This window comes from Vanessa tameamea, chromosome 4, assembly GCF_037043105.1.
Source record: "Vanessa tameamea isolate UH-Manoa-2023 chromosome 4, ilVanTame1 primary haplotype, whole genome shotgun sequence".
NCBI lineage: Eukaryota > Metazoa > Arthropoda > Insecta > Lepidoptera > Nymphalidae > Vanessa > Vanessa tameamea.
The window spans coordinates 5,251,530-5,266,918 of NC_087312.1; the positions used below are offsets into that span (position 1 = coordinate 5,251,530).

At 30.0% G+C, this 15,389-nt stretch overlaps 2 protein-coding genes across 7 annotated transcripts in view; one reads left to right on the top strand and one right to left on the bottom strand.

The window, feature by feature from the left end:
• Window positions 1–2,634: 2,634 nt before the first annotated feature.
• LOC113394321 (glucose-6-phosphate 1-dehydrogenase) lies at window positions 2,635–5,474 on the bottom strand. The gene has a single exon (XM_026631584.2). It carries the CDS (start codon window positions 5,305–5,307, stop codon window positions 3,823–3,825), a length of 1,485 nt encoding a protein of 494 aa, XP_026487369.1. The 5' UTR covers window positions 5,308–5,474; the 3' UTR covers window positions 2,635–3,822.
• A 615-nt stretch (window positions 5,475–6,089) lies between these two features.
• LOC113394434 (protein ultraspiracle homolog) overlaps window positions 6,090–15,389 on the top strand; it is a 39,874-nt gene continuing 30,574 nt past the window's right edge. For 2 of the 6 annotated variants that reach the window (XM_026631743.2, XM_026631746.2), the window contains exon 1: window positions 8,368–8,459. Coding sequence is in view for 1 of the 6 variants with exons in the window: in XM_026631747.2 (XP_026487532.1) it covers window positions 6,379–6,403 (25 nt within the window). In the remaining 5 variants the exon portion in view is untranslated. The other 4 variants (XM_026631747.2, XM_026631744.2, XM_064220751.1 and 1 more) reach the window with 4 other exon arrangements.

Below are 15,389 nucleotides of genomic sequence, written 5' to 3' on the forward strand. Positions count from 1 at the left end.
CTTGTTTGCCTACTGTACGTGCATTATATGTGCCACAGATTACAATACAGCCAAGTGACGTCACCGACCCCATTGCAGCGCCATATTGTCAAAGTAGCGTTTTCGCGCGCTATTTAAATATAGAATTTTTAATTTGATATTTTTCAGCAAATATGTACTAGAATAAAAAAATAACATTTACTGGGTTCGTTAACCTCCACTAAATAATATAAAATGGATTTTAACAACCAGTCAAATTACCTATTTCCCATACTTAGGAACTGAAACTCAATTTTTATTATCAAAGTCATACGTGAGCTGTTTCTATGGATAGGTCTTCAAGGTTTCTAATATATTTTTTTTCTAAACTGAAAAGTATTCTAAAAAGAAAAGAGACAATAACTTAATTTAAAATATACTATCTACTCGTCGGAATCTCTGTTGTAGGGACCTCAGGGCAGTTGCCCCGGTTGCCCTCCCCTAAATTCGGCCAGCTTTTTTCATAATACGGATGAAATGCTGTAAAGTACATATACATATTACCTTTTCGATTTCTGTCATGGGATAAAAACACGTCAATAAATGGCGTGATATTACGTTAATACGTAGTGTAACCTAGACGCCTCTATCCATTTTACCCTAAACTCGCGCCTGCATAGCATTCTTATAATCTCTTGTGTTAGTAAGTTTATATATTTTGAAAACTTTCGTAGGGCCTTTATACTTTTAACTATTCAACCGCGATAACAAGTCCAGCGTAATCGTTTCATTTCAGTCACCTAATTAGCGCATCTTTCTACGTCTCGAATATAGGTAAGGTTTCATGTCAGTGCGCAGACTAGCAATCGTGCTAATGCCAATGCCATACCGAGTTATGCCCCTGACGCACCTTATAGACTGTGTCTTATTCTCTGTACTGGCGCTTTGATTTGAACACAATTTAAAAAATAATATACTTTCTAAGATACGATCTCATTTAAGCGAACACGACATGCAATCTGAATATGATAAGAACTATAGATGTTTTAAAATGCTTTCCAGAGCCTTGTCTTGAAACACAGTTAGCCTGTGTTAAGTCAGCAATTAAACGTACGTATATAAATGACGATGATGATGAATCTTATAGAAGTTTTCTCAATCACCAGAGCTATTTTTATGGAGCATTGCAAAAATGTAACTCATCTTAGTAAGTTCGAATGACTATCACTTTATGCGCGTTGATTGGCGAACATTAAAGATTAATTATACAGCACTATATCTCTAAGTTTGCGTATTGTTTATCCTGCACTGGCTGTTTGATAAGAATGGATGTAATTAACTATTGCATTTGCAACGCTTCTGAATTCTATTTCAATATAAAACTAAAAATTCGAATACAAAAATTATGAGACAGGCTAAAGTGCAACAATACAGTTTCATTTATTTCTAAGTTTTATTATTCAATATTTCATTAAAATCTTGCTCTTTCTATTGATACTCTTCATTTCAACACTATTATTTATACAGAACGTAATCCTTATTTTTTTACTAAATAATTTAAAATGTTTGAATGCATTGTCTAACTTTTAGCGTTAGCGCCAAAGTTCACAGATGTACAATTTTTTTTTTCGATATCGGCATATGATTTTATATTTACTCTAAAGTTTAATTAAAAACTGTTCCTTCAGGGGGGCCAATAAAAATACAATCTTCATAAACTCAAATTATAAACCTAGACAGGTAGGCGCGTCAAACATTAGTGATATAACAAAAACGAATACGAAATCAAAAAGCGAATACAAATTCCTGATACTGTGTTAACAATTTGGTAATACGTCAATAATTAATTAATAAAAGTAGAGAGAAATTTGTCTTATAAAAATAAATGCATCATTTCGCACTACCAGGAATTTGCATTTATTGTTGTATTTGCTTTTGTTTCATTATAATATTCCGAACGGTCGACATGCCTTTTATTTTAAAATATGAGGTCATATATATCTAAATGTCGACTGGCGCTTTCCTTGTTACCATTTATATAAAAATATTATTGATTACTTTAAATATTTCTTTGATTTTAATAATCTTGTCTGTTACTTTATATGACACTGACTGAACGAGTTCTTAATTAAGTAACTAGACTTAATATTTCAAGTCCACGTTAAATTTTAAAACATAAAGAAATGATGAATAATATTCTCTGGAACTGGAATCATGTATGAACTTTATATATACCTTCGATCTTGAATATTTTTTAGCAGTATATCGATGGTGATTTTTGATATTTTGACTATAATATAATACCAAAGATCTGTACAAGTTTTTAACTGTAAGCGAATTAATGTTGGCTTGCCGCAAAATGTATGTCTATTTTGACGGAAATACTAAAGTAATCTAGGTTAAAACAATATTATATAAGATTATATTATAGCACCATATTTTTATATCTTCAAAATATAAAACCGATTTCCGATTAAATATAAAACTTTATTAGGGATTGGAATAAACAATAGCTAGGAGATTAAGATTGAACCTGTCACTGTTCCTATTATTTTGCACGTGTTTTGATTAAGCATAAATAACATTAAATTAAATTGTTTTAATTGTGGTTGTTGTAATGATTGATGTTAATGAGAACTTTTTATTCAAAAAATATATTACTACACATTACAAAAATTTTAATCAAAATATATATTAAAAAAATATTTTTAATATAATATTAGTGTAAAATATTCGAAATTCCCTTTCAAGCATTTAGAATCAACTTCCTCTTATAAATTTTGTATAAAACATTTTGAACCTTCAACATTGTATAAAACTGTACAAAATATATTTAGATATATGAAACATATCAATACAAAGTTTAACACCCATTTAAGGCTTAACATATAAAATCTTAGATCCCTATGACAACTCCAAATATTATTTTTTTAGGATTATATACTTATATATAAAATTGTATATATCACACATCTGATTATTTTATAAACACTAATCATTGAATACTTTTTTAATTAAAAAAAACATATGTCTTTTACTTTACAATAAAAACAAAACTTAATTTTGATTTATCAAAAATAAGAATCACAATTTATATATCATATTTAAAGCACTTGTATTAAATACAAACACTAACAAACATTATATTATTATTTGATTGTTAATAATTATAATTGAAAACAGCTCTTGAGTGGTGTCCTTACAGGAAACTAATCTTTAAGAGATATTCAACACAACAAACACTTAGTGAATATAGAGTATTACTGAATATTGTAACAGAATTGCTTAATCATTGTTTTGAGCCAAAGAACCATGTACGTAATATCAAATAAAGAATATAAATAATGTTCACAATCTACTTAACTGGTGTACATAAATAATTTAAATGCTTTTAGGAATGTTTTAGTACATATTTTAGTTGCTTTTATATGTAATTGTTAAAATAGAATCAAAGCATACAGTTAATCTGCATTTCAAGGTTAAATCTTTGACCTCTGCATAATCATAAACTGACAAGTATTACATAGACTTTCATAACTAACATTCTGTGTCATTATAAATAATTTCTTATTTATAAAGCATTATCACAATTCAACATTTAAATTTGTTAATTTATACATCCATCATTGACATTAAACTTATATGAAACTTGAATACAAAGCATGTTAAGAAATTTGACCTTAAAATGACCTTAGGAATAATATGAAATTAACAGTGACAAAAATTGGAATGACAAAAAGAAAATCACCTTCATAACTTAGTCTTAAATATAAAAAAAATATTCAAATGTAAAAAAAGCAAGTTTAAACCTTGATAAACAATACCTCCACCTGAAGATAAATTTTTATTGTTGTTGTAATCATTTTAATCAAGTGAAGGTTTTTGCCATTTGTAAGATCCTGAATATTTAAAATCAGATTCAGCCAACTTAGCATCAGCTTCACGTGGTCCACGTGATCCATACATATAGGGAAGAGGTTTGATACGCTCTGTCTCTAATTTCTTCAACACTGGAGTGAAAATGCGCCATGCTTCCTTCAATTCATCATTTCTTACGAAATGCATTTGAGTTCCAGTAAAAACATCAAGTATTAATCTTTCGTAAGCATCAGGTACATCAGCTTCTCTATAGCGCATACTGTAAGTTAAATCTAATTCTGTTTCCATTAGATCAAACTTCATTCCAGGAGATTTGCTCATCAACTTTAAATATAATGCTTCACCAGGCTGGACACGTATTACTAACTCATTTCTTTTTGTATGCCCTTCAAAAATATCTCCAGGCACATCTTTGTACTGCACTCTTACCTCTGCTTTTCTTTCATTAAGTGCTTTTCCACAACGAAGAATAAAGGGTACCCCTTGCCAGCGGGAGTTATCAATATATATAACAGCTACTGCATATGTTGGAGTTACAGAATCTTTAGGAACTGTGGGATCATCGAGGTAACCCAATTTTTCTTCTCCTTGGCCATTTGGGTTGCCCACATACTGTCCAACCAGCAAATTTTTGAGGTCTATAGGCTTGATGTGTCTAAGCACTTTAACTTTTTCATCTCTAATGTCATTAGGATTTAATGTTACCGGCTTCTCCATGGCAACAAGAGACAGTATTTGCAAAAGGTGATTTTGCATCACATCACGTACAATACCAAAACTATCAAAGTAACCACCTCGACCTTCAGTACCAAAAGGTTCCTTAAAAGATATTAAAATGGATGCAATGTTTTCTCTGTTCCATGAGGGGCTAAAAATTTGGTTAGCGAATCTAATTGTCATTAAGTTTTGTACCATTTCTTTTCCAAGGTAATGATCGATTCGATAAATTTGCTCTTCTTTAAATAGACCAGCCAAATGACTGCTTAATTTTTCAGAGCTTTCATCATCTCTACCAAATGGTTTTTCGATTATTACCCGGGTATACCCCTTGATAGAAACACATGCATTCCGTATGTTCACTGTAACATCTTCAAATACTGTTGGAGGGACTGCTAAATAAAATATTCTATTAGCAACGGGTCCCTTTTCAGATTTGCTAATATGTTGATTTAAAAATTCGTAGTCAACTCTTTTATCATAAGAACCAGAAACGTAATCATTAGCTTCCCAAAATTCTTTTAGTTTACTTTCATCGCCTGGCCGCACTTTGATGTACTTTTTAGATTTTTCTTTTACATCTTCCAATGTCTGTTTCGTTCGAGCATAACCAATGAATTTCGTATTTTTCGGTAATAAATTATCACGATACAAATACCAAATAGTGGGATAAATTTTTTTCTTAGCGAGATCACCTGAAGCTCCGAGTAAAACAAATGTATGAGGATATTGAAAGTCAGCTTTATTTTCCATTATGTAGCTGATTCACTGATTGATACTGAAACGTTTTTATAAATTATCTAAGTAGACGACTTACACAAACTGTAACTTACAATAAACTGATGATTTACGTTTAAGTTAAGCGGAGCGGCCGGAAAATAGCGCTATTTATGTTCTTACTTCTTCGGCAAGCGGCATATCTAAAAGTTTTAAAATAAAAACAATAATTGTCTGTGATATGTTGTTTATGGAATTAAATATGAACCTTCCTATTACAGTTGAAGTTATATATGATATTAATTCTTAAACCTATAATAATTGTGATATAATAGTTTATTAAAGGTTTGATGTTGTACAAAATTTGAAAAGTATGTGACTTTCAAATTAAATATTAGTATATGAACTACGATTAAAAACATACATAAATCATTGTCCTGTTTACTTATTTGTTTAATGCTGCAAAATAATGCAGACGAAATCATACGTGAACATGGCTTATATATATAACATATTTTAGTAGTATCTTAGTAAATATAAAATTAATAATACAAAAATATAATAATTATTACATGTATACTATAACATTTTATTTATTGAACATCTCAAATTATTTTTTTTCATTATTTAGCATATTTTAGTAAAAAAAATAATGTACCATTTTTACTGAAAAATTTAATGAAGTGCTTTTGTATAATTGTAGTTTTAAATTTAATTCATGAAATTATTAGGATAACTTTTGTCGAGCTTTTACGTGAAATGTTCTAACAAATAAATTAATTGAAATATTACCTGCTTCAAATAAATAAATGACGTTTGGATGACGTGACGCTATATGTTTTTGGTTTTGTCACTTTGCGGGATTAGATACTTTGAAGGAAAATTTATTTATAATAAATTGAGTATATTATAATTTTAATTGAGATTCCCGATAACATAGTTTTAGTAAAAGTGTTTGTTTTCAAAACGTAAAGCATTTGCTGCAATAGTGTAATATTTGAATTTATAGGTATATTTAGTTCAACGACCTTGTTACTGACAGGTTCATCGTTGTGAGTGAACTAATATATGAAAGTGGTGTTGTAGAAGATAAGTAAATTACTGCAGATGATGGAGCCCTCGAGAGAACCAGGCAAGTAAAAAAATACTTATCCTTAATTCTACGAATAAACGACTCAATGTTTTAGTACATTGTACTAAAATTGTTTCAAGAAATCCAATGGTTATTAATGAAAAATAAACTGTATTATGTCCATATGATTAAAAATAAAAGATCTAACCCTTCCTCATTTATTAATGCAAATTAATGTTATTTTAAAGACACAATTTAGTTTTATATGTGAAAATGATGTCATATTTGTAGTATCAAAAATGTATTCAACTAAGAGTTTAGCCAATAAGACAATAACATAGAATAATAAATACAGTTTTAATCCTTATTAATATTTAAGTAACTATTAATGTAACATTTTAATAACAATAAAAAGAAAAAAATACACACCATATACTTGTAAAATTTATTTCTTAGTAATTATTTACTTAAAAAAAACATTTAAATAAATATTATAATAGCAAATATTCGTTTTAAGTAAATAGAATTTAAATATATTAAACAATAAGATAGTGGAAAATTCAGATTAAGAAAATTAAGTCATGTATGGCCACTTAATAATTTAATTAATGTTGCTTTATCCAGTGGCAGATATTATAACTATCTATTATGTCACACCATTTAAAAGAGGAAATAGTATTTCCTTTAATAATTTAAATATGTTATTTAAATTCTATATAAATAAAAATATTCATAGTGTTATATGAGTATTTTGAATCAAACTATCTATTATATCAGTACTATAAAATAGAGTAAAGTATTTGGAGTAAGCTTGTATGTGAATACTAGTAGGGTTCATTTATTTCATATAAAAAAATCAATAATATTTTTTTCAAATGTAAAAAATATTATTAAACATCTTTTACATATAAATAATAATCATTAAACAGAGATTATGATTAAATGTTATATTTCACAATATTGAAATGATTGTATTTTATTTGTTTTCAAATAAAAAATATTGTTTGTCAATAATATATAAAGGCATTTGTATTTGTTTACAAGTTAACATACTTCTAGAATAAGGTTATCTTCAAATTTATCTTTAAATATATACGTTTTTTTCAATATTAAATTAAAACATATTGTTTAAGTCTTGATAAGCATATTAAATATTATAAAATAGATTGCTTTAAATACAATAATGCATACAATTTTTTGAAGCAGTTCTCTAGCTACTGTAGTGGTTTTAGTATTCCCTCAGAGATGGCGTTAATTTTATTTACAAGTGCAATAAACAGATGGCGCCATAACTGACGATTTTTGTCTATTATTTTTAAATTCGCTATATGTGTTTCAATTACTGCACAAAATATGTATTCTTTTATTTATAAATAAATTATTTTGCCCTCGAAAATTTCTATAATGAATACCTAAACTACATGATCTAAAACATGTTCTGGAACATAGAGAACTACCAAAAAAATTATAATATAAGAACCAGCCATATTTAATCCCTGTTATATCTATTATATTATATTCATTATATTCGGAGGAAATATATATACCTACTTTAATTAATGAACTTTTTGAAGTAATTATAGAATTATATTTTAATCGGGCTATTTATGTAAGTAGGTGAAATTTTCAAATCAATAGGTTTTGAAAGTTCAAAAAAGCAAAGAGAAACAAGGTTTATTAAACTATAGAATATTTTTAATAAAATATGTATTTCATTTTTAATAGCTTAAAATACTTATTTTTATAATATTATGCCTACATTCTTTAGTATAACTCTATCAGGTATTTTAAATTAAATCTAGTATGACGATTGAAATCATGGTAACAAGATAATGGTACTGTGGTCAAATTGCATGATGCGGTTTAAGGGAGCAGTAGCACGTGTGATGCGTCGCGACAGGCAACGCGGGCGGATGGCAGGGTGAGGGGTGCGCAGTCGTGTGCAGTGGACCACTCGACGTCGCACAAGGTCAAGGAGAATGATTAACAACGAAAATACAGCAAAACAAACGGTGGAGCGGGGTAGGAGCGGGGACGCGGCGCGGCAGTCAGAACAGCGACGCCGTTCGCATCCGCCGCGTGTCCGGCGACGTTCGCGACGCAGTCGAAAATCGATGTACGATCTGTGACCGGCATTCAATACTAGTCATACATCGTAATTTTGATCGAATCTTGATGACCTAACGCAGTGGCTGCACCCATGCGCCCTCGCCACTTTTAATTGCGATTGCATCGTGTTTGTCTCATTCTCATCAGAAGACGGTTCTTATATCTCAGAAAACTCAAAATGTGAATTATTATTTTATTATTTTTCTAAAGTTTAATTGACATTGTAGATAAAATTATTAAAATTTTAACTAAAATATTAAATAGGCATAAATATATTAATAATAACAATAATGTACAATATTATTTGCCTTGGAAGTGATTGTAAATTTTTGTGTATTATGAATGCCTATATTAATAGGTATATATAGTTAAATTCTTCTTTTGCAATCGAGTTTATCGTATTTATGTCACTCGGGTTTAAATAAATTGGACAATAATAAATAAACCTGGTCAAGAAATTGTTAAACTTATTTTCTTAATATTGCGCGCATATAAAGTTATAATGTTTTTACGCCCTATGTCTTTATCTGACATGAGTCGTAAAGAGCATTGCAAGGTTGCCGGTGTATTGACTCCAATGGAGGTGAACACGTTTATCTGTTCTATCGCTCTAGTCGTTGCATTTCCATTGATGTGTAATCTTCACTTCTCTAACAAGATAAGACATTAAATTTCCCCGTTTGATAGGTTGACGTCAGGGTGATGTAACTGACTGTCGAAAACGTGCCAAAGAGCACTGTTGACTGGTTCCTCATCAGGCTTTCGACTCAATTTTTAGCAAACTTGAAAGTTCTACGTTTTGAAGTTTTGTTTTAATTTTAATACAATTAATTAAGTAAGGATTATAAAATGTACTTATCTAATAGCGTGGTACACTCGAAAAAGAATTTTAAATCTATTTTAGTAAAAAATAATTTACGAGCAATCTACGTATTTCATAATGAAACGCTCAATTTGTGCAGTCGTTGAGGCAAATCTTAAAAGAAGTAAATTCATAGTATACTTAACTTTTCATGACGAAAATATACTTATTTATTATGTATACGACATAAGTTATGGAAAAATATTTTAAGAATGATTACTTAATTTAAATATAATTGTTAAAAGTAATACCAAAAATAAATCCCAAAAATGTTATCATTAGTACCGAATTTAATTATATTTCTTTCAAGAAATATAGATTTTTAGAAGATTTACTCATTCATGAGTAAATCTTCATTCAAATAAACTGAACCTTATTCCAAACTTAAATAAGAGGCGATTTTAAATTACTGGACATGAAATAATTATGGTCAATAATCTTGGGCTGTGGTTATAAGATGTTCATAGGTAGAAAAAACACAATTCCATTTAATGTACTGTAATTATAAATCATAAACTCGAAATAAGTTACTTACATCTAAAGTCACTTTGCTTTAGTATACAGTTTTACTGCACTTTTATGCCCACGTTTGTCGTTTAAATTAACATCGAGTTGATATACTCGGTAAAGCTTCACAGTGTAGCTAATTTTCTTTGTTGCCGTCGAGTTTTGAAATGTAATCATAAGTATTACTGTAAAATATTGTACCTGAAGTATTAATTTTTGAGATCAATGATATACTTCTTTTGATTTAAAATTTTCAGTAGTATTTTAAAATAGTTGACATTAAAGTGTGCATTGCAAAATAGTGAGTCGGCGTTATATTATTTTATTACGCTGTTATTCAACAGTATTGTATCATTGTCAAGGTCTTCTAGTTTATTAGAATTCATTGCTGCCCTCGTGCTTACTATTTTTTGGCATACTTAGACGATATTTTATTTTTGTTATTGTAAATATTGTCATTGTTGCAAATATCGTATGTTAGGTTGGCAGTTGTTAGCAATATTATTTAATTAAAAATGGGGTTATTAATTAAGAAACTTATCTTTTAAAAACATTGATAAGCTCGAATAAATATTTTGCTAACTTGCTGTTTAATTCTATTTAATAGCTACTCGTATTATAATTATATGGTATATTTATATATTTTTATTCACGGCAATAATACTTTATAACGTACTGAAGTGACAAACAGACAAGAAAGCTAGTTAATAAAAATATAATTATATATTAGACCATAAAACTAACTATTTTTTGCGATGTGATTTATTTACCATGAAGTTGCTTTACACAAACTGCTTTTAACAATGATTAAACTGCAAAAATTTTGATCACAAAGCTAAGCATAATCACTCGGATGTTAATTAACGTGGAATGATAGTTGACCAAAACGCTGGGTAAAGTTTTAGGCTGGCGTTAATTTTTTTAATTGGTAATTCCTTAGCTTTAATTATAATATAAAGTAAATAAAAACTCGCTATATATATTATTTCAGACTTGTTTGTCAAAATATTTATATTTTATGTACATTTGTATTTTGAGATTTATATTTTTAATTTGAAATAACCACTTGTTGGTTACCTAAGTAATTAGTTCGTACGTTTCATTTTTGGCTGAACGATATAAGGAGCCGTGAGCTTGAGTCCATAATGACAGATATTATGGTTAGATCAGATGATTGTTGCATAATTTGAATTCGATTCTATATCTGACGTACGATATCGGACTAACGATAGATCGTCGTGTTTTTGTGAACGATTGAACTGTATGGGAACTTAGCCTATGGATTTATGGATTTTGACTAGCGTACATTGACCCAAAAAAGAAAGCGGCTCATAACAATTTCCGTACAAATTAAAAATAGAGTTATTTCAAAAATAATCGTTAATCTCTCAATACTACTTCCAATTAGGGTACTTGTTTAATTTACTTTGGGGTAATGCAGCCGATATCAATACGATTTTAGACCTGCAGGGCTATTCACGCAATTTATAATATAGACCCTAAAGCTTCACTAAGAGGTAAATTTTAGGAATGAAATGAATGAAATGATCGCCTCCGGACTGTTTCAAAAATAAATTATTTATCATTATTTCTTTCGCCGGTTTTGCTGAGTTTTATTCGTTTGTTCTTTTTAGGTCTGACAATGACTGAAATGACAATCATTAAGAAAAATCTATATATTTGAATTAATAATGTACAGTGTGATCATAACAGTTGTTTATTGTATATCTTCATTAATTTATAAATATTTCTTAAAATGGAGAGATTAGAATTTCAACCGATTGAATTAATTATCGTAGACGTGTTCTTTCTTTTTTTATAGCCTATAATCGGTAATCTTAAAATTGGAGTAGCCGGTAAGGCTCGCACTATAATTCTCGCGTTTTGTTCTATTTATCCTTGCGTAGTTTTGCATATTTTTTACGCTCTAACAGTGCCAGCCAACAAGTCATCATCTGTTGGTTTTGTCTTTGAAACTTAGAGAACCGTACTCTCCGTTTCTATTATTTAATTGTCGGTTTATCACAATCGAGTCGAAAACTAATCGTTGTCGTTTAGCCATGTACCTATTTAGGTGGAGGATCCAGTCGCCCTTCGGCCAAAGTTGGATCGTAATATAATCGGATCGGAATAGAATCGGTGACGGATCATTAGAGTTACAAATTAGTAGAATTAGGACGTCGGATGTCATACCGTGATAGAACGATATAAAGAGAAGTCTTAACTGAAACAAATAGGACGGACATACAGTCACGTGTCGCCTTTGTACAGTGTAAAACTACGGTAAATTTAAAGGGATAAGCGAAATAAGTGCTGTATTTTTCGTTTCTATAGTGGAAGGACTTTTTTTACTCGTTAAGACAGGTCATGTTTATCTAGTCTTAGCGATTTTATTGATCAAAATTAGTTTATTTTTATATTCTTTGTTGTCTTACCAAGTAAAGTTTACCTTACGCTTAGGTTTTTAGAGTATTAGAAACCGATCTTTTCTCTAACCCAAGTAAAATAAAGTGTCGATTCTTTCTTAACTTAGTAAACTGTTTTATTGGAACTGCTACACACTTCAAAAAGAAGTAACATATTGCGGGCAGTGATAAGACTTGGGATTAATTTTAATAACCTGTCTTCCTCCTTTAATGTAGCAAGAAGGTAGGCTATTAGTAAGAGATTAATTAATGATTCGTTTTACTCTAAATTTCTTTATTGAAGAGAAACGAATAAAAGGTCAAATGTTAGGGCCTTAAATTGCGTTTTTACATAGAATTTTATTAAAATATAATCGTTATCGTAGACGGCTAATCGCGGGCGTGAGTGAGCCGCGTCACGCCTCGGGAAGCGTTGCTTGGTCACGGCCAAGGTCTTAGCTGTCGGAATTATGTAACACTTTGCTGTACGTTGTTTGTATTCTCGTTTCTATCATTAATTATGTGTTATAAATAAAAATATTGTTATTTTTTATACGTAAAACTAATATTATAAATATTAAAAAAGAAACTATGTACATATACAAAAAAGTATTTTCTATTTTTAAACAATAATCATTTTTATTTTTAAATATTTTGTGGCCATGTTCATTGTTTTTAAGTAAGTGTCTAGTACCTATCTGCTTCTATTACATCATTTTTATTTAGTACCTACGTCTTGTGATTATATCTACACATATGTATGTCAAAGTGAAGTAACGAGACTAGAATAATTGTGCCGTGTATTAACATTTTACAAGGTACACTTTTGTATAAAATAATTATTATGAATATGAAAAGTGACCAGATTAGGTATTTTAAGTACCGTAGAGTAGACTATATGATACTTAAAGTTAGAGATATATAAAATTGAAATAGAAAATATAGCATAAAACTATTGTATATATTTGTATGTTGGAGTAAGTTCGAATAGATGTATACGGTACTCGATGCAATTTTAAAATAAGTTTAGGTAGGTATATTTCGATTTGGGAATTTTCTGCGATTTGAGATACTATTAAGTTTATTCAAATTCCCTATTTTGCAAGATTATGATCAGTATTTTCCGATACGTTTATATTTGGGGAAGATCTTTATATTTACCTCTAAAAACTATTCTCATCGACTTACGATTTTATATTACGTTGGTTAGTCTATTAATATTCTCCGAAATACTCTTTAGTTTAAAACGTTTATTATTTTATTGGATACATTTAAACTAATAGGGATGTGATACTATATACGTGTCTTGCATTAAAAATGGAGGAGCATTGTTTCGGGCAAGTTCCGGTTGCATTCCCCCCGCACGTCTCTCAAGCGGCCTCAGCACGGAGTGAGATTCGGCGATCTTCGCATCAAATGAGTGCAAACAAAAACCACCTGTAGTCGTCGGAGAATCGCCAAGGTCGCAGGCCCCCGTGGCTCGCTTCTCTGCGTTCCGTTTACCTATATCTCGCGGCAAGTGCACGCGTCGCACCGCCCCCGCGCCTTGACTCACCGCACCCGCTACCCGCTCACCCGGGTCAAGTCTAGGACGGACGTCTTTTAGTTTACCTCGACTAGTTACTTCGCTCCTATAATAATCGTTTTTTTTTTAATAAAATATCATGCCTTTGTTTTTTTTTACGAGTTACATAACGATAAATATTTAAGTGTTAATAAACAGTTTCAATGACAAAGCGTAAGATATTGTACTAGAAAACGAAAGTACCACGCATGTGTATATGTGATAAGGTGCGCGCGCGATGCTTTTGTCAATGTTAATTGTGGCCCGCGGGCACGTCATGTCAAGGTCGCCGTGGATCGATAGCATTCGCCGGGTGTCAAGCTAGCTCTTTTTCTCTTGCAGTTCTGCATGCACGTATGCATTCATGTTTATCGCATGTAATGAGGAAAGTAAAGAAAGTGGAAACATTCTTGCTTAGAGTAATCTCTACGCGTTTAAAACCATTTCTGAATAATGCACTGTTACGCGAAAGTTGTAACTGGGAATTTTTCATTAAACTTCTGTAATACGATTAACTTTCTATCTTATATACATATATATTTTACAACGGGAAACTGTATGGTGTTATAATAAAATTATTTACTTTATATGTTTAGTATGCAGTAGAGATTGATTGATTAATACGTTATTAAACATATATTACTTAATAAATTATAAAACTATAGATACGACATTCAAAATGAAGTCATAACTTGTTTATTTGTTTTAAAATGTACGTAGGTTTAAGTAGTAATATTTTTTGTTGTAAATAATATTAATGATATAATTTTTAAAAAAATATTTATAGGTAATTGATAATTCTGATCTCACGTTTTCGTTAGTGTAAATCTTCACACCTACACAATTTTTCCCGCCTGCGTATACAGGAACGATTTTTCTCACGAGGCTATCGGTTTCATAGGCGAAGGTTGTCAAAGATACTTACCAGTGAGTACGTGTGATTGATAGACAGTTTCGGGGGGAAAAGGTATTTTAGTCCTCTTAATTTATATCGATGACATTATATTTGCTTGTCATAAATTTACCAAAAGGGCCGTAGCTTTTGAATACCTACGTGTGTGGGTGTATGTTTTTTTAAACATTGTGCCAAATGATTATAGATTACGTTACGTTACATAACATTACAAAGGAGTTCGATTGATAGTATAAATATATATATTATATTTATGATTTATAAATTCGTTGCTGTGATGGAATTTAAAACTTTCAGTATACTTACTTGCTGTTAAGACCAATATTATTAGAAATACGGTTCGAGATACCAAAATCTCTGTAGGTTGCCCTTTGTTTCTCTGAGGAAAAAAAGGATCAAAGTATTTAATGCTTCGGTTTTCATATTTTATTTATTGCAGCGCAATTATGGTTTATGTTCAGCGTTTTACCGTCTCGTCTCAAATAGGCAACCCGTATTTTACAACTTACACAATAGCTAAACTAGAAATATGTGTGTGTTAAATAAACTATATGTACATATTTTATGAAATGAACTTTAAACTGTACCTATATAATAAAGGGTATTTATAATTGACCATGTAAATGTTGCCATAGCTAATTTCGAAACAAAAAAAAAAAACATATTTTATAAAAATAAATACGATA